Raw genomic sequence first — 25,754 nt, forward strand, 5'->3', positions numbered from 1 at the left:
GTGCCTGGCACATAGTAAATTATCAGTGAATATTAACCTTTATTGAACTATTATTGTGACTATTAAATCATCAGACCAATAACTTGGTTTAGAGGCAGCACAGCTTTATGGTTAAGGGCATATACTCTAGCACCAACTTCATGGGTTTGAATATTGCCTGTCCCCCCATGTGTTTGGAGGTCCCATTTAATATCTTTATTTCTTTATCTGTAAAAGAATAAAGGTTATAGTGAAAATTTAATGTTTGCAAGGGATTTAGAATAGCACGCGACATATCATAAGAGCTCAATAAATGTCAGCTATTGTTATTGATTGCGTTTCAAAAAGTCTCAATCTACCAGTAGCTTACTTTCCTCCAATTAAACAGAATTAGTAAAGTGGTAAAGATCATGGGTGCTAGAATCACGCATGTGCAGGCTCCAACCCTGGCCATGAAATTGATTACAGAGTAGCCTTATACTGGTCAATTTCCATGAGCCTTAGTTTTCTCATCTACAAAGTGGATTGTGTAAGTCTTGGACTGAAATGATCAAAACATTTTTAAGCTTTAGAAATTACTGCCACCACCAATCTAATGTCTGTATGTCAATTACATAAGTATGAATGAAATGTTTTTTCTTAAAACTACATCTTAAAGCCTTGCAATTATACAGTTCTCACAAAAATAAATTTCATTTTCAGGGATTAAGTAATATTAATTTCTTCAGTGAACATGTTTAAACAACTTTCCGTGTCAGGAACCGTGTTAGCCACCAAAGCTAACTTAAACTTGAGCAGTTTCTGCCTTCAGAAAACCAATATGCTTATTAAGAAATGGACATAAAGACCCCTGACCATGAATAGATGGAAAATACAATGATAAAGATTGTACAGAATAATAAGGATTCAAAGTAGAGGTATTCCATGACCTCAAAGACTGATAAAATTGTGAGATATAGTAACCCTGTCCTCGCTTTCCACCTCCACCAAGACATGAGCAATCAATGCATAGTATATGTTGAATGAATCAACCAATTTTGGAAAACCATATAATTTTCATTCCATGACCTAGATTCTAGGTTTAACTCTGAAAATGATTAGCTATGTATATAATCCCTATTACTCTCCAGAAATAATAAACAGAAGTAATGACATCTCTGGGATTTCTCACTATGATTGTGTGTGTTGTGTGTGCACGCACATGTGTGTGTGCACGTGTGTGCCCCTCCACAAATATCCTACCTCGAAGTGAGTTTTCTCACATAATAAATAGCTTTATCTATTCTGCTTATTTTGAAGACTTGTTGAGAATTTCAAATGAGCTAATGTATTTGAAGTTGCAATGAAACCCTCAAGTGAAATGCAAGGGTATTATAAGATTTTATCCCTAAAGGAAACCACTGGAAAGTATATTTTATAAAATGCTGTAAGTATTATGTAAAATTTTGCACGTGAGAGGAATTTCATGAGGAAGGGAAGAACGAGATGCCCAGTCCCCTAAAAGGAATGACTGACTGGTTTCAATCTGTCTCAAGAAAGCACATGCTGGCAAGAGGAGGCATGCTCGGAGCCAGCTGCACGTGTCTGCTCTTCAGAGGGTCTCCCAAAACTTGCTGTTGAGTTTCATTCCATGACTATGACCTTCTTAACTCTGGTAAATGAAAGTGACCAACGCCAGTATCCTTATCTGGAAATCACCTGTTAGTGATTGCAGCAGTTTCTTTCTACCAAATACAAACCAGTAAGTAGATAGATAAACAGTTATAGCCAAATACTGAGAAACAAATCTGATATTGCAACTTTGAGCTTTAGTAGATTCTAGCTCAAGTAGTTGATCATAACACCGTGCTTAACATAGAGGACACTTTGCAAAATATTTGTTCCTTGAATCAAGTCTTTTGTGGCTGATCTGGGGTGCTTTATTTTTTTTTTTTTAAGAACTTGAAACAAAGCAGAGTTATGACTTCAATTTACTCCGAAGTGTGAGGTATTATTTTTTGAGAAAAATAGCTGTTGGAGAGTGAAAACTACCTAGCCAAACAATAAATGGCCTTTGAGATCAGATAGATAAGAGCTGTGGAAGCAGCCAGAGTGATTATGCAGGTACAGGAAGGTAAGCAAAGGTGGAATTGAAGATGTGGTGTGTGTTTTCCTCCGCAGACTGAAGCGGCTCTGATGTACGATGCTGTGTACATGGTGGCCATTGCCTCGCACCGGGCATCCCAGCTGACCGTCAGCTCCCTACAGTGCCATCGACATAAGCCATGGCGCCTTGGACCCAGATTTATGAACCTGATCAAAGAGGCAAGTGATGCTCCCTCACAGCCCAGGGGCCCTTCAGCTGAGCACTGTTGGGCTTGCCCATTTGGTATGGTCCTCCCCACATGGTTCTGTTGGCAGGATGCCCATAAGAGAGAAGAAGCCATCATCAACCAGTCTGCCCAGATTTCAGTGTTACAAGTTTGTCCAGAAGGACTATCAGGAATTTCCCATTGTGATGCTGCCAAGTTCAGTGACGCTGCAAGACACCCATCACTGCCTCTCCTTCATGCCAGCCATGGCCGTAGCTCCTGCTGGCTCTCCACATATGTCCATAACAGCATATGGGTGTTTCTTCCGTGGTCCACTGAGTCAAGGGGAGGGTTGATCCACTACTGAAGGGTACCAGAGAGAGTTCCAGTATTATCAGTCCACAATCCCAGTGGCCTCCTAAAGCTCAGGTTGTACAGGACTGAGTGGAAGGACCTCTTTATCTTAATTATATAGTGACTGTTTTGTCATTTGTCAGCTAACCGGAAAAGTTTATTCCCGTTCAAAACCTACCCAGCACATTAAAAGATTTTCGAGAGTACAGGATATTTGCAGGGATAGATATCTTCACTGATGTCCTGGGATCCCGGACTGTCCTCCACCTTTTCTTTTCTCTGAGGCAGTTTGACTCCTCTTCACAAGGCCCTTTTCTAAGCCCTGGGACTCCTTATTGATATGTACCCTGCATGACTGGCCACTCCACCACACACCTCAGGGTGTGTCTGGACTTGATGATAAGAAATAAGGCTCTTTGACTGGGCGCGGTGGCTCACGCCTGTAATCCCAGTACTTTGGGAGGTTGAGGTGGGCAGATCATGAGGTCAGGAGATTGAGACCATCCTGGCTGACACAGTGAAGCCCCGTCTCTACTAAACACACACACACAAAATTAGCCAGGTGTGGTGGCGGGCACCTGTGGTCCCAGCTACTCGGGAGGCTGAGGCAGGAGAATATCGTGAACCAGGGAGGTGGAGGTTGCAGTGAGCTGAGATCTCGCCACTGCACTCCAGCCTGGGAGACAGAGCAAGACTTGTCTCAAAAAAAAAAAAAAAAAAAGAAAAGAAAAAAGAAATAAGGCTCTTTGGAGTACCTAGGCCTGAGTATGCACAATGCTCCAATATGCTATTCTAATATTTCTCTATGGGATACAGACATGTACTTCTCAAGTGAAGAGTATTTTTTTTCCTTTCTGTACTGGAGAAGGATGAAAACGTAGTGGAAGGAAGAGGGAGGGCACGTGAAAATGCCCAGCTGAAAGCAAGGAAAGACACCTGCTTTGGACTCCTGTCTCTGCTGGTCTCTTCCATGCCTGCACACCCTCTCTCAGGCTGTTCAACACAACTAAAGGCTGACTGATCCATGAGGGTGAGGACCAAGCAGGCGGGATGCATAAGGATTAAGTACCTAGGCTCCAAATCTAGGTCGTTTGCAAGCCCAGGATGAGGGTGCAAAATAAGGAAACATTCATTCTCGGGTGAGAATTCTATACTTGCACAAGATTAAGAGGGAATTGTCCCTTAAATTTTGTACCTTGAGCACCTGTCTTACCTTACCCTAGTCCTGGCAATGACTGCTTGGGTTTAAATCTTAGTTGCACTAACACTGATGAGCAATATAAACTGGGCAAGTCTATTGGTCCGTTTTCATGCTGCTGATAAAGACATACCTGAGACTGGGTAATTTATAAAGAAAAAGAGGTTTAATGGACTCACAGTTCCACGTGGCTGAGGAGGCCTCACAATCAGGGCGGAAAGTGAAAGGCATGTCTGTGTGGTGGCAGGCAAGAGAAAACTTGTGCGGGGAAAATGCCATTTATAAAGCCATCAGATTTCACGAGACTTATTAACTGTCACGAGAACAGCATGGGAAGACTCGCCTCCATGATTCAATTACCTCCCACTGGGTCCCTCCCAAAACACAAGGGAACTGTGGGAGCTACAATTCGAGATGAGATTTGGGTGGGGACACAGCCAAACCATATCAGCAAGTTACTTACACTTCTTGTCTCTCAGTTTTCTTATCTGTAAAATGGGAACAGTATCATCTACCTCACAGCATGACTATAAGGAAAAAGAATAAGGCAAATGCTTGTGAAGAATAGTTCAGAAACCTAGTAAGCATCTGAAATCCTAACTATTCTCTTGCCATTGGAAGGCACCCCTAAGAATAGCCTCATTCAGTTTACTGAAGATGATGCCAGGAATTTTAAACTGGCAACAACAACAAAGAAATCACAAATAGGCATGAAACAAAATACCTTTTCTGACAGCTACGTAACTCTGACACACCAAGCCTCATAGAAAAACATCACACAACCTCCTTTTCCCTGCAGCGATCATGGTTGTGTCCTGAATCGCCATCCTGATTACCTTGATCTTTAACAAGAAAACAGCTGGTTTCTTTTATCTCCTAGAAGTTCAAGGAGAGGCAGAAGTGACATGAAAGCTTGGGATCAAACACTCAAGAGCCCCCAAGGCATCTTATCACTTGTACTTAAGTTGCATAAGAAGGTGAAATTACCAAGCCACATTTAGGCATGTTTAAAGAAATAATGAGCTCCAAGATGAGGGACCACACTGAAAATAAGAAGGTATTTTATATTCATTCACTCCAAAGAAGCAAATCCCTCATTTTTAATCTCCACAGTTAGGGGTAGCAGGAAGGGAGAGGGGAATGAATCAGAAACCATTGTCAACATTGTACTCATCCTCTTTTGTCTCCTGAGTCAGGATGTCATATGCTCCCTTTGGCAGGGTGTAGGTACCTGCAGAGAAGATGGAATGGGAGTAACCAGAAGCAAAGCCTCAGCCTGCTGGAGGACTGGCACTGAGGGAATTCTGAGACAACCTAAACTAAAACATGCAAAAAAGAAAATGCACGTGTTTCTTCAGATGAGTGCATAACTAAACAAAATTTTGCAAGTATCAGGTTTCATTAGGAAACATGAAATAAGGAACTTGGTTCCCAAATTTCCCCTGCTTCTTTTTTTTTTTTTTTTAAAGTAATTCTCACTTTGTAAAGAAGTTCCAAAACTAGAGCCAGAAAAAAAAATGAAAAGAAGCAAGTCAGCAGATTGAATTTATGGGGTGAAGATCAAATTCATCACAGGAGGTAAACTTCGTGAGCAGAGGTTGTTGCATGTGCGGTAATTTCTGATAACTCCACACACTGTTGGGAATCAGTGAGCTTTTCAGACACATCTTTCCAGCTCACTACCTTTCAGTCTTTGACACTGACTAGATAAAGGAGAAGAGTTAAAGAACATTTGAAACATGATAGAGTATGTTATTGTGTTAGCTCTCCGAGCATTTGCTAAACAAATGCATACTAGGAGATTATACATTCCCACTCAACAAGCATTACTGAAACTCCACTACATAAGTAATATTACTTGGCATCTTAAGGGATAACATCCTTGAAAAGTAGAAGAGGTGATTTCTGCCACCTAGTAATGTACATTCTACATGGGAAGGATTGACATGTTTCATTAAAGCTTTTCCTTATACCTCAGGATAAAACATACAGTCTTCAGCAGGATATACAGGGTGTCTGATGATCTCGTTCCTGATCCCTCTGCCAGCTCTCTCATCTCCTGCCCCATCTGCAGCATCTGCTGAAACTACTCTGGCTCCCTTGAATATGCCATATGCTCCTACCAAATTATTTTGCCTGTGATTGCAATGCCATGCTCTTCTAGGTCATGCTTTATGTCTCGACTCAAGCACTAGCTCATATCTGCAGGGCCCTGACTCACAGATGTAGGCTCTGTACCTTCATTACAACTGTGGGCATGCTATTGTGTTTGTTTCCATGTCTGTCTCCAAGCTATGTGTTTTCGGTCTCAATTCCCTAGCTCTTGCACAATGCTGGGCATAGAATGAGCACCCAATAAATACATACCAAACAAGTGAATGATTGATGAATGAATGAATGAATGAATGAGCAAAGGAACCGAAGAACACACACTTACAATCTATAAGCATGTGCAGTGCTTTAGGATACACTCTGTTCATAAAAATCATATCCAGAAACAATTCAATAAGACAGAGTCAGGGGCTGGACTAGATCTGTCCACCAGGGTCGTAGGTTTTGATAGGAGAGCGAGGCAGGGTTTCAGGGAAAGACCAACCTATTTAACTCTGGCACTGGGAACATAGATTCTGAGATTTCATCACACTTTGCCATCAGTGTGAACTTAGTCAAGTCATTTAGCTTGTTTCTCACTGCTTCCTCCTACAACATGGGGAATAAAATGCCCACATCACATGTTTGTAGGGATTACATATTTTGCATGTACAGCCTAGCAAAATATTTGTCATGTAGTGGTTGCTTAATGAAGGATAGCTACCATCAAATGAAAGGTTCTGTTAAAAAATGAAAAACATTTTTCCATTTTCAAGAAAAGGAAGTATATTGGAATAAGATTGCAGTTAGATTAACACCTTTTCTTGAAATGAATTTACAGAAAAAAATGTACATGTATAATTAAGTTCACCGTATCCTCCTTTAAACTAGTTTTACCTGCTTGTTTTCTCATAAATGAGTTACATAAACCTTTGACAAATTTATGTGTTTTTAATATTCTAGTATCACAAAGTAGCCTTCTGTTTCTGTACTGCACTTTAGAGGTCATTGTTATTTTTCCACCTCTTTGTACAACTGATATGGTTTGGCTTTGTGTCCCCACTCAAATCTCATCTCGAATTGTAATCCTCACGTGTGGAGCCGTGGACCCGTAAATCCCCGAGTGTTGAACGAGGGCAGTGATTGGATCATGGGGGCGGTTTCCCCCATGCTGTTCTTGTGAAAGTGGCTGAGTTCTCAAGAGATCTGATGGTTTTATAAGGGGCTCTTCCCCTTTTGCTTTCTCCTCTCTCTCCTGCTGCCCTGTAAGACATACCTACTTCCCCTTCCGCCATGATTCTAAGTTTCCTGAGGCCCCCCCAGCCATGCAGAACTGTGAGTCAACTAAACCTCTTTCCTCTATTAAAAAAAAGTGTCTACCATGTAAGGTAGTGGTCAGGAGAAATGAGGCAACACGTAGGAAACATTAAGTATATTGCCAAACATACAAGCACTGCGTGTTTGCTATTACTGTTATTCGTGTCATCATTATTATTATTGGAATCTAGGATAAAGCAGCAGTTGTTTGCAAAATGGAAGACAGTATCTAGTGGTGGAAAACCGGAAGTTCCATGGAGACAGGCATGCAGCATGCAGTAGGCCAACTTCAACAAAGCCAGGGAACGAGGACTTTCAATCATAGATGAACACATTGAACACACATGATTGTTCAAGAAAGGTGAAAAGACATCAGGCAAAAATTAACCAGGCTGAGTGTCTTAGTTCATTTGGGCTGCTGTGACAAAATACCATAAACCAGGTGTCAAATAACAGCAGAAACTTACTGGTCATAGTTCTGCAGACTGGGAAGTTCACTATCAAGGTGCTAGCAGAATCCGTTGTCTGGTGAAGGCTGGCTTCCTAGTTCCTAGACAGCTGTCTTTCACTTTGTCCTCACATGGTGAAAGGGGCAAGGAATCTCTCAAGGGCCTCTTTTATAAGGGCACTAATGCCATCCATTCACCTCTCAAAGGCCCCACCTCCTATTACCATTGTCTTGAGGGTTAGAAGTTCAGCACATGAATTTTGGGGGTAAACAAGCATTTGAACTACAGCAGGAGCTACCAGGATACCATAGCAAATTGCTTCTCAGGTCAGTCTGGGAAATGGTAGCTGAATGTAGGAGCTGAGGAAGCCAAGAATTACGCTGTGTCCAGATTAGGTTCCAGCTGGATATAGGGCAATCAGTGGAGCAGCTGTGGTAGCAGCAAGCACGGAAGCATCTGGAAAGAAGGTTTCTAATCAGGGGTGCTGGGAAGAGCAGAGTACAGAACCAGGAATCAGAGATCTTAGGTTACGTCAGCTGTTCTTAATTATTTTCTGGGTCACATGCTTCTAGTAAAACTGACTTAAACGTAGATCCATTGTCCCCCAGAATGCAAACACATTTGTCTATAATCTCAGGGGCCTTAAAGACACCCTGGCTTCCCTAAAACCCATATTCAAGTTGCCTGAATTGAGTTTTAGAGTAGAATTTGGTTGAAAAGGCATTGCAGTATAGTGAGTGGCAAATGTGTAAAGGAAGCATAAGGAATCCTGTTGGGCCCAGATGGAGTGATCCTATGTGGAAGCAGTGAAAAATATGTTTAAGTAAATGTGGAAAGACAATTGGAAGTTGTCTGCTAAAGTTCAGATTTGATTGATAATTGATAGAAAGCCACTGTTTTTGAGGCAGAGACAAAATGAAGTTTCAGATCGTTTATCTTGGTAGCTATGTATAGGTATGATTGAAACAGGTAAACCAAAAAAGATTAATGAGGAAGGAATTGCAGACATCTTGGTTTAGAAGTGATCACCATTCATAAAGAGCTGAAAGGGAAAGGGATTTGTTCAAGAGAAACATGCAAATGTTTCTTTGAGTACAACCCTAACTTTTCTCTTAAATTTAAATTCATCCAGTCACCTCCCTGCTGGAAATTTCCACTTGGTGGTTCTGCTGCCACCTCCATATCAACAAATTCTCCATCAGGATGTATTATTTTTTGACTGTTAAATCTATTATTGTTAAAACAGCTCCACTGTCAGTTAATGACAATGCAACTGATATATCAAACAAACACAACTAGTGAAACAGCAAAGTCAATTCTATTTTTAATCTTCTCTCCTACTTAAAATTATTCAGTAGAATAATCTGGGCAAATCTCATGACTTTTTTTTTGTTGACTTAAGGTAATGACAGTCCTAGAGCTTCCTTAGGGTGAAGCACAGCCTCAACTTCATGATTAGAATATCTAGTCTAAGATATTAATCAAAAATCCAAGTTGATTTAACATCAAATACCTCCCCTCTCTGAGCTTGATCCTTCTAGAAGACTGGTGGCATGATGGAGGGGGGATGAATACTTTCTCCTCTTTCTCCTTTCCCTTCTTACTTCCTCCCAACTCCCTTGGCTGTTGTGCCTTCTACTAGGCTCAAAAATAAATAGGACAGATCTCACTGGGCTGGGCTGCTCTGTGCTTTCTGGGCTTAGCAGACAGTATAAGATGGTGTCCCTGGTAGGCCTAGGAGATTTCTGAAGCTAATTCTTTTTCTTGAAGCATTTCCTTTTGACTCTATGAGTTCCTGTTTGACCATCTCTTCTGAAGTTTCTTTGACTCACTGGGTGATGGATTCCTATTTCAGTGGAAGCTTGCACTGTTTCCTCAGCTTCTTGACACCCAGCAGTACACCTCATGCTCTCTCCGCTGAAGCCTCCTGATCCCTTTAGACAGTTCCACTGGCTATCTAAACCCAGGACATTCCCACAAAGTCTGCTGGATTTAAATCTGGCACACAGGAAACACTCGTTTATTCCTTCCTTGGAAATTCTGGGGTTGTCTCTAATCCCAATGCAAGCAACTTCTCCCTGTCAGCCAGAAAAGCAATTGGTCAACTCTGGTCAGCACTCTTTTGTCACTTGGGAGTCACATCACAGTCTGTAGTCCACTTTGCCTTTCTCACGTTTAGATCAGCCATTGGTCTTCTGCGTCTTCAGCTGCAGTGAACCTATTTCAGACTTCTCTTGGGTGACTCCCGGAAGCTCTATTAACCAGGAGTGGTGTTAGAAAGCGGCATCCCAAAGACATGACTGGGCAGTGTGGACACACAGAGAGACAATAGCTGTCCCCAGAGAAATCTCTTCAGCAATCACCTGTACCATTCTCATGACCTCTTTTATATATGCTTGATTTCGTAGTTGGACCCACAAGATCTAGAACCATCTCTGGGGAACATTTCCTTTATACTTATGTATTGGGAACACTGAGGGGTGTCTGTCTCCCACTCTGGTATCCTGATATCCATTTTACTAGTACCTGAGTGGAAACATTACAGTAATATGGAGCCTGCCACTCACATCATAGCTCTACAGGTTACCTAAGACCTCATCCCCTCAGTACACTCATCTGATTAACTAAGTCCTGCCAACTGACTGAGATATTTTTTCTCAACCTCTTTGCCCACTGCCCTCATCATTTTTCACCTGGACTATTGAAATAGCCTCTAACTAGGCTCTGTATCTTTAATCTCAGCCCTTTTGTAACTATTGTCCACATATAAACAAAGCGATATACATAAATGCACAGCAGGTATTCTACCCTTTACGAACACAAACTTGCTCATAGCTTCCTGTGTCCACATCCAGTTCCATATAGAGTGGAGACAGTGGCTTTTTGTTTTCCTGACTAAACCTGCCTAATAACACCCTTTCTGTCATATAACTTTCAGCCTGCCTGCAAAGCCCTACCTCCCATTTTTCACTTAGACCTACTCTTATTCAGAATTTCTTGTCTCTAGCAAGCCTTTCCTGAACCTCTGCTGGAGGGTGCGTCCTCCTTTCAACTCCGTAGCTCTGGCATATCTTTATGTTAGCACTTAACATGCTTCACTCGGGCACTGTAAGATCTTTCCGTGGGACAGAAAGTCAATTTATCTTTGTGTCCTCAGAGCACTGTGCCTGTACATGGCAGGCATTTAAAAGATGCTTATTGAACTGAAGCCAGAAAGTTAAATTCTAGCAAATTCTTAATAAATTTTGCTAAACTAATACTCAATTTTAAACTATATAAATAGTTCCTAATTGATCTGCTCCAAAATAAATTTACTCCATAAGAATGAAAAATTATTTCTAAATGTCAACGCTTATGGGATGTCACTGAGAGATATATGAGATACGGGGAGCTTTCTGCCACTGCTTTGCTACAAAAAAATGTAATTTACTGGTTCTATTTTGATGAAATGGAGATTATACATTTGACTATATAAACCTAATATTTGAATTCAGCTTTTAAAAATCAAAGAGTAAAAGATAAAATTATTCATTAGACACTTATATGTGCTTAATGTTTGTTTTTAGTTTTACTTAGTAGGTCACTATGGAGTGGGGTTTTTGTTTGTTTGTTTGGTTGGTTGGTTGGCTGGTTTTGTATGGGATCTGGGTAAAAATGTACAGTATTGAAAATAAAAAAAAAGTCCCTGGAGAAACGTAAGCTCTGACATATTTTTATCCTGCTGTGTCTTCGCTGAGTAACACTTCCCATTATTGCACGCCATTTGATCTTCATTGCCAGGACAAGCTACTTAGTTTAATTAGATGACTTTGGATCTGGCAGCAACCTCAGTCACATTTCTACTCTTTAGAAAAACTTCCATTTCTCATTCTGCACCTCTTGAAAGTTACCTGCATTCTGACTCCTCATTCTTCAGCATCCCCAGCTAGTCTTCACTGTGTAAAAGAAAGCCATCCATCCCAGTAGCCCCTCACATTTAGGATATTTGGACCTAAGGAAGAGTGGGTTTTCAGGTCCTTCCCTCAATTCCCTGTACAACTCTGGATGGATAAAATAGATTAGTTTCTAAAGGTTCACAGTTTACATTTTTACATTTTTTACCAACCATGTGTATTTGTCTTCTGTATAAACATCTTTGTTTGTATTATAATAGCACAGCACCTGAGACTGGATAATTTATAAAGAACAGAAATTAATTAAGTAATTAATTGTATTTATTTATTTTTGAGACAGAGTCTCGCTCTATTGCCAGCCGAGAGTGCAGTGGTGCGATCTCGGTTCACTGCAACCTCTGCCTCCCAGGTTTAAGCAATTCTCCTGCCTCAGCCTCTGAGTAGCTGGAACTACAGTCATGTGCCACCACGCCTGGCTACTTTTTGCATTTTTCGTAGAGACAGGGTTTCACCATGCTGGCCAGGATGATCTCGATCTCTTGAATTCATGATCTGCCCGCCTCAACCTCCCAAAGTGTTGGGATTACAGGCGCAAGCCACTGTGCCCAGCGAGAAATTTATTTCTTACAGTTCTGGAGACTGAGAAGTCCCAGCTAAAGATACCATCATCCAGTCTCTGGTGAGGACTTTCTCGCTGTGTTTCCACGTGGTGGAAAAGCAAAATGGCAAAAAGGGCCTAGCTAATTCCCTCCAGCCCTTTGTAAGGTTCCTAACCCCCATTCATTAGGGCTCCAGCTTCATGACTTAATCCTTTCCTAAAGGCCCCCCTTCTTAATACTGTAGCATTGGAGATTAAGTTTCTACATGAATTTTCAAGGAGACAAAAGCCTTTGAACCATAGCAATAACTAAAGCACTAAGACACCTATTCCTGAAATATTCAATCACTGGTTAGGTGAACAATCTCCAACAAGAAATGTTGTAAGGGAGTGTTGGCCTCGAATGAAGGATTCTGCCAAACTCTTCTTAGTTTACATGATTCTAAATAACATTGATATTTATGAGATAGCATCAGGGACTCATGTCAATTATCCTTGTTTTCCCATTCAACTACTAATGTCCTGGTTCTACCCCACATTGATTAAAGAATTTGCTTTCTGTAACAGTCTGTGATATATGTGTGCATGTATGTGTGCACAGCTGCACACGTTTAATTTACTTAGATGAATATCATTTTACACATATACATGTTTATGGAAGGAGGTGAAGATATATATGTTTTGTGAGACTGTGTGTGTGTGTATTTGTGTCTGTATCTATTTCTTTGACAATTTGCTTTTCCAATTATCTCAAGTTTTGAATTATATCTAAGTTGGTACATATTTATTACTTATCCAGTTCATTCATTTTTCACCAAGATCTAGTATTCTATAATTAATCCATTCCAAAAGTATTTACTGAATACCTAGTATGTGGCAGACACTCTTTTAGACACCAAGAATGCAATCATGAGCAAAGAAAAGTCCTCACTCTCAATAAACTTATACTGTAGTCAGGGAAATCAGACAAGGATCATTAAAAAAAAAGCTCAGAAGAGGGAAGGGCATACCATATAATGCCCTTAAGAGAGAAATGGGCATTTTTATATTATAAAACTTCTCACAGATAACATGGGACTTGAATAAATCTCTGAAAGAAAATAGGGAGCAAAGCATGCAAATATTAAGAGGATGAGAGATGCAAGTAGAGGGAATAACTTGTGCATTGAATACACATCAGCGTACTTGTCCAATCCCCTCTGCACGGATATTTTGGCTGCCTCTTTCTTTTATCCACACATTCACACAATGCTGTGTTGAACATTTAAGTAAAAGGCTCTCACGCACAAATCCAAGATTTGCTCTAGAGAAGCACTGCTGCATTGTCCAATAAAAACGTAATGTGAGTCACATATATATTAGAGTTTTTAGTAGCCACATTAAAAGTAAAAGACAGGTAGAATGAATTTGAATAACATATTTTATTTAACCCAGCATATCCAAAATATTAGCATTTCATAATGTCATCAATATACGAATTATTAATGAGCAATTGTACATTTTGTCATGAGTCTTTTTAATCCAGTGTGTCTTTTACACTTTCGGTACATCTCAATTCTGACTAGCCACATTTCAAGTGTTCGACAGCCTCCTGTGGCTACCATAATGAACTGCTGTCTTAGCTTGGGCTGCTGTAACAAAATCCTATAGACTGGGTGGCTTAAACAACAGGCTTTTATTTCTTATAGTTCTGGAGGCTAAAAAGTCCATGATCAAAGTGCCATCATGGTCAAGTTCCGGTGAGGGCCCTCTTCTTGGCTTGTAGATGGTTATCTTCTCATTGTATCCTCACACGATAAAGAGAAGCAGCACTGCTGTCTTCCTCTTCTTACAAGGACACTCAGCCCAAGATGGGGACTCTACCTCATGACCTCATCTAAACCTAATTTTCATCTAAAGATCTCACCTGCTAGTACCATCACATTGGGGCTTATGACTTCAACATATAAATGTGGGGGTACACGGTTATTCAATCTGTAACAACAAACCAGCTTGAGACATACATCTAGAAGCAGGACTGCTGCTCATATACATTTTCAGCTCTACCAGCATAAGTTTCCTATTGCTGCATAAAAACTTACCACGAACTCGCTAGGTGCAGTAGCTCATCCCTGTAATCCCAGCACTTTGGGAGACTGAGGTGGTCAGATCACTTGAGTTCAGGAGTTCTAGACCAGCCTGAGCAACATGGTGAAACCCCCTCTCTACAAAAAATCAAAAAAAAAAAAAAAAACATTAGCTGGGCATAGTAGTACATGCCTGTGGTCCTAGCTACTCAAGAGGGTGGGAGGATCACTTGAACCCGGGAGACAGAGGTTGCAAAGAGCCATGATCTCACCACTGCACTCCAGCCTAGGTTGACAGAGAGAGAACGAGACAGCCTGTCTCAAAAAATAAAACACACACACACACACACACACGTGCGCGCGCACACACAAACTAGGGAGGTTAAAACAACCACCATTTATTATTCCAGTTTCTGTAGATGAGAAGTATAGACAAGCTCTTGCTGTGTTCTCTACTCAGGGTCTCACAAAGCTGAGAAGGGCGTTGGCTGTGGCTGCTGCAATCTTATTCTAGGTTCAAGGTCCTCTTCCAAGCTCATGTAGTTGTTGGAAGAATTCACTTTTTGCAGACATTATTGGCAGCTTGTTTGCTTAAGACCAGAAGAGAGCAAATCTCTGTTTTCTAAATCCCTTTTTATTAAAGAACTCATTTGATTAGGTCAGCCCTCCCCTGCAGGATAATCTTACTTTTTATTAAGTCAAAGTCAATTGATTACAGATACCTAATTGCATCTGCAAAACATTCCTTTCCCTTTGCCATAATCAATAGAATGACACCCACCACATCCTAAGGTCCCACTCCCACTCAAGGGGAGGGAATTACAAAGGGCATAGGTCACACAGGTTCATCTCAGAATTCTGCCTACCACAACTATGCAGTGTCGAATTTCTCCACACTATATGTTTCTGTTGCTTCATGGAGATCCCTGGCTTTACGTTCCCTCCATTTTCTTTATCTATCTACCTCCTATTGGCTTCTCTTTCTTTTCAAAACCATCTAGACTATTACTCTTTCAGGAATACCCTTAATTCCTTTTCACCTCATTTTCTGCTACACCCACATAAGAAAAGTCTAATGTTGCGTCAATACTATAGTGTGTCTTCTCTTTCCCAATGCCCAGGCAACAAGGATGTATCAAAAAATCACCCATCCTTGCAGTTCCACCTCATGGCAAATCCATGGTGTCCAACAGTAACTAGGCTCCTAGGGCCACCTCTCAATCCTTTCACTTGTGTCTACTCATCTCTTCCATTCCCCTCGGCAATTTATCATTTCACTGGGCCACAATTCAACCTTTACTACCTTCATTCTCAACTTACTGCCAACTTATGTGAGAAAATTGGCCGGGCGCGGTGGATCACGCCTGTAATCCCAGCACTTTGGGAGGCCGAGGCGGGGCAGATCACGAGGTCAGGAGATCGAGACCATCTTGGCTAACATGGTGAAACCCCATCTCTACTAAAAACACAAAAAATTAGCTGTGCGTGGTGGTGGGCACCTGTAGTCCCAGCTACTCGGGAGGCTGAGGCAGAATAATCGCTTGAACCTGGGAGGCAGAGTTTGCAGTGAGCTGAAATCCACCACTGCACTCCAGCCTGGACGACAGATCAAGACTCCATCTCAAAAGGAAAAAAAAAAAGGAAGAAAATTGAATTTAGTAGGTGTGAACACCTTCAATTTCCAATAACCCATTTAGCAAACTTTTTTCATGACCATTCTCTTTCTCCAAAATCACAGGATGAGACATTGTGCCTTTTCCTCAGTGTCTGCTTGTACTGCTGTCCATCTTTTTCCTCTGCTAAGAATGTCCTTTCTGCCATTCTGTCTTCTTCTACATTGGACTAAACCCAGCAGCTCAGCTCAGGTATCACATTTTCCAGAAAGCTTTTGCAAATAGAGCACGCGCACACACACACACACACACACACACAAACACACACACATACATTTCTCCTTTCCTCGTTTATCCAAAACTATGCTGTGTATATCTTCACCATTGCATTTTTATCATTGTACTATAAATACATTTCTATGTGTCTACCTCTTCAGTATGCATTGCATTTCTTGGAAACAAGAGCTGTTAAATTCATTTTGTTAACCCAGTACCTAGTTCTCTTCCTGTGTATAGTAGGGGCTCAATAAATCTTGTGACTAAATAAATAAATATTTCTTTAAATATAAATATCTCACTCAACCAGACTAACTAGAGCAAGACATGAATTGAACCCATGTAGAATCCATTATTTATCTTCCTAGATGAACCATCCACAAATAATATATTGTTTACCTATAATGATAAGCATCTGGGCAACAAAGACAATTACATGATTAATATGATCAAAGTAATTTGAGTAATTTGAGACTGACTAATCTGATTTTGGGGTTTTATTGACCACATTATCCAGCTAATTAGACAAGAGCCCCATTCCCACCCACTTCACCTACATGAATGTCTCAGGTTTGTGATCCTGCCCGTTTAGTTGATTTGCATGTACAGAAGCCAATTTATTCCATTTCAGAAAACAAGCCACCACACATGCCAGAGCCAAACAAAACTAGCTTTTTGTAAAAGAAAACCCAGGTGCATATTCTAAGATAAATCCTTAGGAAATAAAAACCAGTTTACCCAGAGTACATGGCATAGACATAGTTAAAGTCAGCAGATTTAGAGTTGGAAATCAAATATTGGCAAGAAAAGCTATTATATTTTTAAATTATGCAGTGATCCATGCAAGCTGTTATTGCAAGATAATGGGTTATAAACAGCACACATAATAGTTAAAATAATTATATATTGAACAGATGAACATATGATAAATGCATCATTTCAGTTCCTGAAATAGCTGACATCCTAGGAAGTTGTGTGGTCTAAAGGTTATGTTTATCATTTCTTCCTTTGCTTAATGTTTATTTACATCACCATTATTATGTATACTTCAGATTTGTTTTTAAATAGCTTTTCTGCAAACTGACTTTAAATTGTGGATGACTGGACATGGATTACATTTCTTAGATGAAGGGTGAATTTCAGATATTTGTCATTGTATAGTACTCTGGAGACCTGAGTAAAACAGTAATTGTACAGTTAGTTATTCCATCAGGGCTATGTTTATACAATAGATACTGAGTGAGCCTTCTTTAATTAAAAACAAATGAAATAACACCATGATGAATTACATCTAAGTCTTCTATTCAAAAGTCAGGACTAAGTATAAACAAATTTTTGAAATCCATAAAATGCCTTCTTTGTTCTCTTTTCCCTATACTATATTCCCCAAGGGTACCTTGGTCTGTTGATCTTACTCTCAGAAATTCTATATTAAAGTGTTAACAAAAGGAAAGTTTGTTAACCAAATGAATGGTTACCTTAATTAATAAGTTATTAATTCATGTTTAAAGGTGTCACTCCTCTCCTGCACATTCACAGGCCAATAGGGAATTCCTAAACTTGGAAAGCCTTCAAAATTCCAAGAAAAATCTCATAAGAGTTGAACTGAAGTGTAAGAACTGATTTTGCAATGCACAGGAATTGAGTCTGGCTGCTCTTTCAATTCCACCACCAAAGAGCTGAAATCATGTGACCTGCTCAAGGCCATGTGTACCAACCAAACTCTACTATGGAGAGAAAAAGGAACAGTGGGGTGATGGTGTGGGGACAGGGATCTGTTTCTTCTGCATTGTAATCCTGTCACCTTTTCTCAGTGTCATGGCCAGCAGAAAGCAGATCCTGATTTCCTAGGTCTTGGTACCTTCCCTCTACTTTTCTCTCATGACTTAAATGTGTGTAACTTTTGGAAGTGCTGCTTTATTCAATTATGCCTTCCACAAATATTTTGGGTATCTACCAAATGATAGTAATGGAATTGAAATGTAAGCAAAATACTTTCCACCATCAAAAAGTTAACCGATTGGGAAAGAGAGTGCTAACATGCATAACTACATAATAAATGTTTGCAATACAAATAGTTAAGATAATAGCTAGCATAGTTACCGTAATACAAGACCTGATACATTATGCTAGAGAGGTAACAAGTAGTCCCCTGCAAGAACCCAGAGGGTTTATTTAAACCATATTTTCCTGTCTTAAAATATTTTCATCACATAACTAAAATTTTTTGCCCTTTGAATTTGTGTAGTAAGTGTTGGAATAGCCCCTCTTATAACTGCAAAACTCCTGAAATGTGATTTGATCACCATTTCAACATGCAACATTCGTTTTCAAATACTGCATTGCTCATGGAACCCATTCTTCAGGCATCCAGGGCAAAAAGGAAGACTCCTTGCCAAAGGTTCATATTGAAAATGTGCTGGGTGATTCATTCAGTATAACTGATTGTTCTTCACAATTCCCAGGCATCAACACATACAAAAACCAATGATGCTAAACATTGACATCCACCAATAAAATTATGACTGGAGTACATGAATCAATTAGCAAAAACTAGACAGAATTGTCAAACAGTGCCCTATTAATAAAAATTCTATTTGAAACACAAAGAAAAGGAGAAGTGATCCTGGAAGCCCAGCATCAAGGTGTCAGCAAGTTTGGTTTTTTCTGAGACCTCTCTCCCTGACTTGAGATGGCCACCTTCCTGCTGTGTCCTCCCCTGGTCTTTTCTTCATGTGTTCATCTCTGGCAATGCTGCTTCTTATAAAGACACCATTCACACTGGATGTTATGATTTCAATGTGTCCCCCACAGTTCCTGTGTTGGAAACTTAGTCCCCAATGCCACAGCATTAAGTGGTGGGACTTACAGCAAGTGATTAAAGCATGGGACTCTGCCCTCACGAATGGATTGCTGCTGTTATCCATACCTGATGAAAGAATGAGTTTGGTCCTCTGTCTCTCATGTGCATGCATTCTCTGATGGTCTCTTGCCCTTCCGGGTTCCACCATGAGATGACTTAGCAAAAAGGCCCTAACTAGATGCTGGCACCTTAATGTTAGACTTCCCAGCCTCCAAACCTGTGATAAACAAATTTCTTTTTTAAAATAAATTAGTCTGTGGTATTCTGTTACAGCAATACAAGTGGACTAAGATATTGGATTAAGGCCCTACTTTTATCACCTCATTTAACCCTAATTACCTCTATAAATGCCCTATCTCTAAATATAGTCACATTCTAAGGTGCTGGGGGTTAGGGCTTCAACATACGAATTTGGGGGACACAACTTAGTCCATAACTTTGCTCATATTCACTCTTCAGGAGTAGAACCATTTAATTAAAGGACAAACAGTCATGCATACCACTTACTAGGATGACTCGGAAACATTCACTTCGCAATCAATATTGAGCAAGATATACTATGTGCTGGAAGTGCTGCAGGAACTGTACTAATAAGACAAGAGAGACATGGTCCCTAACTTCAAGGAAGCAGAGTTCAACATGAAGAGAGACATGAAAGCAAATACGTGCATTATATATTTGCATACACTTGGCCACATTATAGCTGGTATGGGGGAGTGGTTGTCAGAGCAATAGAGTTCTTTCACTTCAGTACTTAAGTTACTTTAAAACCTTCTCAGAGGACCTGAGGGTTGGCCTCAGCTTTGGAGGATGAATTGGAGGGTGGCAGGCAGCATGGTGGGGAAGAGCACTCCACTCTTGAGAACTGGTTGGTGGCTCAAGGAAGTATGGTAGGAGGTTAAATGGTATCAGCAGAGGCCAGATAATCAAGGGCCTTCCATGCTGTACTAAGGATCCAGAACAATTCTGTGGGCCAGAGATTCTCACAATTAAGTGTGCACCAAATCACCTGACAAAACCTCTGAAAACGAATTACTTCTCACATTCACTTCCCAGAAACTTAGATAATGTTATGCAAGTTTGAGAGAGATTGCATTTTTGGCATTAAGATAAAGCTAAATTATGTTGCCTGTCCTCTATCCCTTGTATAATTCAATATAACCAATGATGTGAGGTATATTATGATGTGCTTTGTATTGCATTATTCACAAGTAAAGCTTCATAATGATCCACAATATGGAAGATATTAATAGACACATCAATTAACTTAAGGCAAAATAAGCATGGCCTCATGCCCTCCACATGTTAGACTACGTAAGGATCTAACAGAGCAACACAGACCTGCTATGAGCTCCCCCTAAGGAACAGGAAGTAGTGAGAAGGGAATAAGAAAGACCTGGATCAAACTGTTCTTTCTCCCTAATTTCCAGAACACCAGGAGAGTCAGAGATGTGAGCTGGAGAGTGCACGGGTCTTGCAGAGAAGGAGGGCAAGCCCTCTCCACTAACCTCCCGCCGTTCCTTCTTGGTCCTCCATAGGCCAAACCACAAGTTTAGCCCCCAGCCTGGGCTTTAGTCATCTACGTTATTAAAATTACAACCTAATGATTTAAACTTCAAGCTAATTACAACTTGAAAATAGTACTTGAATACTGACTTCCTCTATGTGCAGCTTAAGAAGAATCACTCAGAGAAACAGATGAAAACATTCATTGTTGGCTTTTACTTAAATAGATGATTCTAAGGTTTGCTTTGGAAATTCAGGTTTCGACACTATAACTTGAACTGACCTTTGGTTATAAATGTTAGAGATTTTCTACTCATTTCTTTCCTCTATTGATTTGATATTAAATACAGCTTTAAAGTTTAAGTGGCATGATTAATAGGAGTAAAGGCAATGCCTTTAAAAATGACTTTTAAAAAATGCCTTTTTCCTCCCTCCTAAATATCTTATACCATTTCTAAATATTCTGCAATAGAAAACAGGCTGGTACTGATATCCAATTACCTAAATCTAGATTCACTCAAGTAGTTTAACTTTGATTTATAACCCCATAAAGGTTCTAATCAAGGAATGACAGCATTTGTGTTTAAAATTCTTCTGAATAAGACAGGGCAAAATAAACATTTTTCTGAATCAATACATGTCATGAGTGTAGTCACTGCCAAATATTTTAGAGGACAATTTCAACAATTGCAAGGGATTTAATTTTAAAGGAATAACGAAGATTTTAAGTGTGACAAACTGTTCACCTAATTTTGAACCTCTACTAAGTTTGTTCTGTTCAATGTGTTACACATTTTCTTTTCATCACACTATTTTTAGAAATAAAATCATAGCATCATTATACACAAAAAACACATCCAGCCAAAGATGGCAATTATCCACATTTTGTCAACAAGATTTGCCAACAAAACATCTCAAAAATAAAGACAATAAATGAAATCCTCTCTATGAAAGATTACTTCAGCATTAGACAATTATTCTGTATGTGTTTAGCTGGAGAATCCACACTTTAGACTTAGTGAATAACATGTTGACTCTTATGTAGGGTCAAACACCTACTACCTTATAGCAGTGCTTTTTATTCATTCTATTTTATTTATTTCAGGTATGAACTTTTGAAATTAATTACAGCTTATGAAAAACTCAAGCTCAACAATATTCATTCTGAGAGTTATTGAGGTCGTTCATGACATAAGGGTATTTTTAAGCTGGCATTATACATTGAGCAATGAAAGATGAACACGAAGAAGTAAAGGAAGATAAAATAAATACGAATAGCAAAGTCTTTGGAATGAGACAACCTAAGTTAAGCTTGGGTTTCTCATTAACTTATCATGTCATCTTGGCCTGAAATTCAGCTTCCTATTGATTTTTTTTTTTTTTTAAGGAGATTTTTCGAAAACCTGCCTTGCAGGGTTTGGGTCATAACTAACTGATATGGTTTGGCCGTGTCCCCGCCCAAATCTCGAATTATAGCTTCCATAATTCCCATGTGTCATAGGAAGGACCCAGTGAGAGGTAATTGAATCATAAGGGTGCGTCTTTCCCGTACTGTTCTTGTGATAGTGAATAAGTCTCACAAGATCTGATGGTTTTCTAGAGGGATTCCCATGCACATGCTCTTGCTCTTTCCTGCTGCCATATAAGATATCCCTTTGTCCTTTCTTCGTTTTCTGCCACGATTGTGAGGCTTCCCCGGCCATGTGGAACTGTGAGCCCATTAAACCTCTTCCCTTTATAAATTGCCCAATCTCAGGTATGTTTTTATTAGCAGCATGAGAACAGATTGCTACACTAACTGAGATGACATGTAGTCTGATAGGCAGTCAATATGTTAGCTTCCATCATCCTCCTTCTCTATGATCTTATAGTAAGTTTCCACATTGTCTTGAAGATATTATAATTATTACCATGAATAGACAAATGAAGAGCAAATTTGCCAGTTGGAAATAAAATTTTAGTAAACTATGGATTCACATATCATAAGATATAGTTGAGGTCAGTTTCCCTAGAAGGACAGCCTAAGATGGGGAATCTTGTGCAAGTGACCTATTGAGGAAGTGCTCTCAGGAGAAACCAGTAATGGAGTAAGGAAAGTTGGATATGACAGAGGAAGAAACTAGGAGAAATCAAATATTAGCCATATCCCACAGGGGATCTTTAAAACATAAATTTCCATCCAAATATGCATGATCCTAGGAGGCTAGCATTTCCTAGTATTACTCATTCTTTGGCTGTTGGTCATCACCCTTCTGGGAATTGGGGACATAATCTCCCAGGCATCTCAGAACCAGCAGGCTCTTGTAGACCAAGGATAACCAACACTGCCTATAGCTAGGAAATGAGTGTAACAGGCTGGTGGAGGAGAATTGGGCAGGACACCAATAGTGACTACTATAGGTAGGAGAAGCAACACTGATTTCAACCACGTAGATTTTATTCTAAAGCATGTCCTCCAATGTAGAGTACTCTCAACTTAAACAAGACCAGAACAGCAATTCAACTTTTTGAAACAAAATACAAGAACAACCACTTTTTAAAAAGGTTTACTATAGGATTCTTTGAGCAAGAAAATATTCTTGGAGGCCAGGCATGGTGGCTCACGCCTGTAATCCCAGCACTTTGGGAGGCTGAGGCAGGTAGATCACCTGAGGTCACGAGTTTGAGACCAGCCTGACGAATATGATGAAACCCCTTTTCTACTAAAAATAAAAAAATTAGCCGGGTATGGTGGCATGCACCTGTAATCCCAGCTACTCGGGAGGCTGAGACAGGAGAATCACTTGAACCTGGGAGGCAGAGGTTGCAGTGAGCCAAGATCAGGCCATTGCACTTCAGCCTGGGCAACAAGAGCAGAACTCCATCTAAAAAAAAAAGAAAAAGAAAAAAAAGAAGAAAGAGAAAAAGAGAAAGAAAGAAAGAAAGAAAGAAAGAAAGAAAGAAAGAAAGAAAGAAAGAAAGAAAGAAAATATTCTTAGAACACCTCACGTTGGATTTTATTTATAAATAATTGATTTGCCTACAAATTTAAGGAATTAGATAATCCATGTGATCTTCTCCAGTAGTGCTATGATCCTGGGAAACTACCAAGTGTAAAGTGGATGTTGTAGCTATACTGTGGGGCACTGTATTTTATTGATTCTGAAATGAGGACACCTGGACTGATACTTTGAGGCTACTGACTGGGAAAAAGGACCATTCAATACCAAACTTGTCCTAGAAGTAGGGTAATAAATGATCCTGGCTTTCACCTGGGACTGAGAGTCTCTCCCTTGGACATGGGACTTTCCATTTTAAAATCTAGATAGTACTGGGCAAATCAGGACTAGATGATCACCCTATGAGGAATTTGTAGCAAGACGGTTCGCTATTACTACAAAGTAAGAAATTAGCAAATTTGGATCTTTGGCTTGGGTCTATATAGATACATAATTTGCCCATCTGCATTTTGAATTGAGAATGAAACAAAGAGTTTTAGGTTTTAGATCGTCTTCCCCACACACACGCACATCCCTCAGGCCCAGTGAATGTTTATATCAATTTTCTAATTACATAGCAGGATTTCTGTCAAGTTCCACATTTGATTGTTCTTAGGAAGAAACCGAAAATTCCTACCAGTTCCTATGTGTCATCCTTGGTTTCTCTCAACAGGTATGTGAGCAAAGATTTCTGATTCAGAAGTGATTTTTAATGTATTGCTATTACTTTCTATTTCTGACAATTGAGAAACTAGAATTTTGTCTTCTCTTAATTTGAAAGTTGGCTTTCCTCTTTTTAAAATTTAGGAAGGTACATTGTTGGCTAAATTAATTCACAATTGGGTTGAGTCAGTGTCCTCCAAAGCCTATGGTCATGTAGTGCTAAGAAAGAATACTCCAGATTTTTAATTATTTTCCTAGAGCAATATATGATATATATATTTTTTCAAAATTATATATATAGAATTATATAAATAATACATACAGAGAGCATAAATAGAATATAGAATTAGTTACATATATGATATATATCATACATCTATATATATCATACATTGCTCTAGGAAATAATATATATAACTATATATAATATATATTTTATGGCTATATATTATTACTATATATAATATATTATGACTATATATATATATATATATGACTTTCATACCATTTATGTAACTTAGACTAGAGAAGAAGGCAAAACACGTCTTGGTTTTAACTAAACCTCAGCGTCTTTCTCCAAAACATCACCTCACAGCCTTTTTTGTTTTTTTTTTTTTTTTTGGTCCAAGGCAAATTGCTGGTATCTCAGCCTCAGAGAAAAACACAAGTGAGATTTAACTTCAGAAAAGTCCAGTTTATCCTAAAGAGAATGAAAATAGGTGACAATCTCTCTGGAAGCAAGTCTAATGAAGTGCTTTGCCCTCAAAAGGTAGAGCATGTCCTCTATTTCAACGAGGTTTAAAGAAAGGCCATGGTGGAAACAAGTCATTTCTTTCAACAAATTGCTTGATTGGCTTCCAATTCTGATTTTATTCTTGCCTTGTAACCTTTCACATGAGATGCCCTCATCCCATTAAAACTGCCGTAAACCTTGCATGAAATCACCTAGTGTTTTGCTGCAAGAAAAAGTCCACTCAGACAAGACATAGCTGTTACATCTCAGTTAATATCCAACACTTGAAAACTACAGAGCTGATACTTGCTTTTACCTGCTGGCCAATTCAAGATTGTCTGGGTCCCTATCAACATTTAAGCTAGTATGCATGCAGTTACACATCCTAAGGTACTTGGTGAATAACTTCTTAACATGATAGGCTTTATACTAGCTTTGTACACTCACATCTTTATAAGGAGCTGAGCTCTGCAGATGACATAGCATCTCTAAGGATAGAGACTGAATCCAATCACTGAACTTACTGGAAATCTCTCAGGAGTAAAGAGAACCATGGCTATCTTTGGTCATCTTTTGATGCTTAGATATGAATAATATTTAGCTCTCATCCTCACAACGTTCCTGCACAGTAGATTTTTATATTCCCACTTGACAAATGGCAAAATAGACCCAGTTGGTTTGATCAACTTGTCTCTGGTAAAGGTGCAGGTAGATTTGAATCTGGGGCTGTGGGAAACCAAAATCCATGCTGCTTCTGTTGCTGCTTCTGTTCTACCATCATGCCTCCATTAAAGAAATCTGTTCAGGGGCGGAGCAAGATGGCCGAATAGGAACAGCTGCAGTCTCCAACTCCCAGCGCGAAGGACACAGAAGACCGGTGATTTCT

The 25,754-nt window shown here is 39.6% G+C and overlaps 1 protein-coding gene across 5 annotated transcripts in view; it reads left to right on the forward strand.

The window, feature by feature from the left end:
- The window catches only part of GRIK1 (glutamate receptor, ionotropic, kainate 1), a 415,343-nt gene that overhangs the window by 302,795 nt on the left and 86,794 nt on the right, over positions 1–25,754 (forward strand). For all 5 annotated transcript variants that reach the window (XM_011926464.1, XM_011926463.1, XM_011926466.1 and 2 more), the window contains one exon: positions 2,140–2,283. In XM_011926464.1, coding sequence (XP_011781854.1) covers positions 2,140–2,283 — 144 coding nt within the window. The remainder of the gene's footprint in view (positions 1–2,139; positions 2,284–25,754) is intronic.

This window comes from Colobus angolensis, unplaced genomic scaffold (genome assembly GCF_000951035.1).
Source record: "Colobus angolensis palliatus isolate OR3802 unplaced genomic scaffold, Cang.pa_1.0 Scaffold69, whole genome shotgun sequence".
NCBI classification, from domain to species: Eukaryota; Metazoa; Chordata; class Mammalia; order Primates; family Cercopithecidae; genus Colobus; species Colobus angolensis.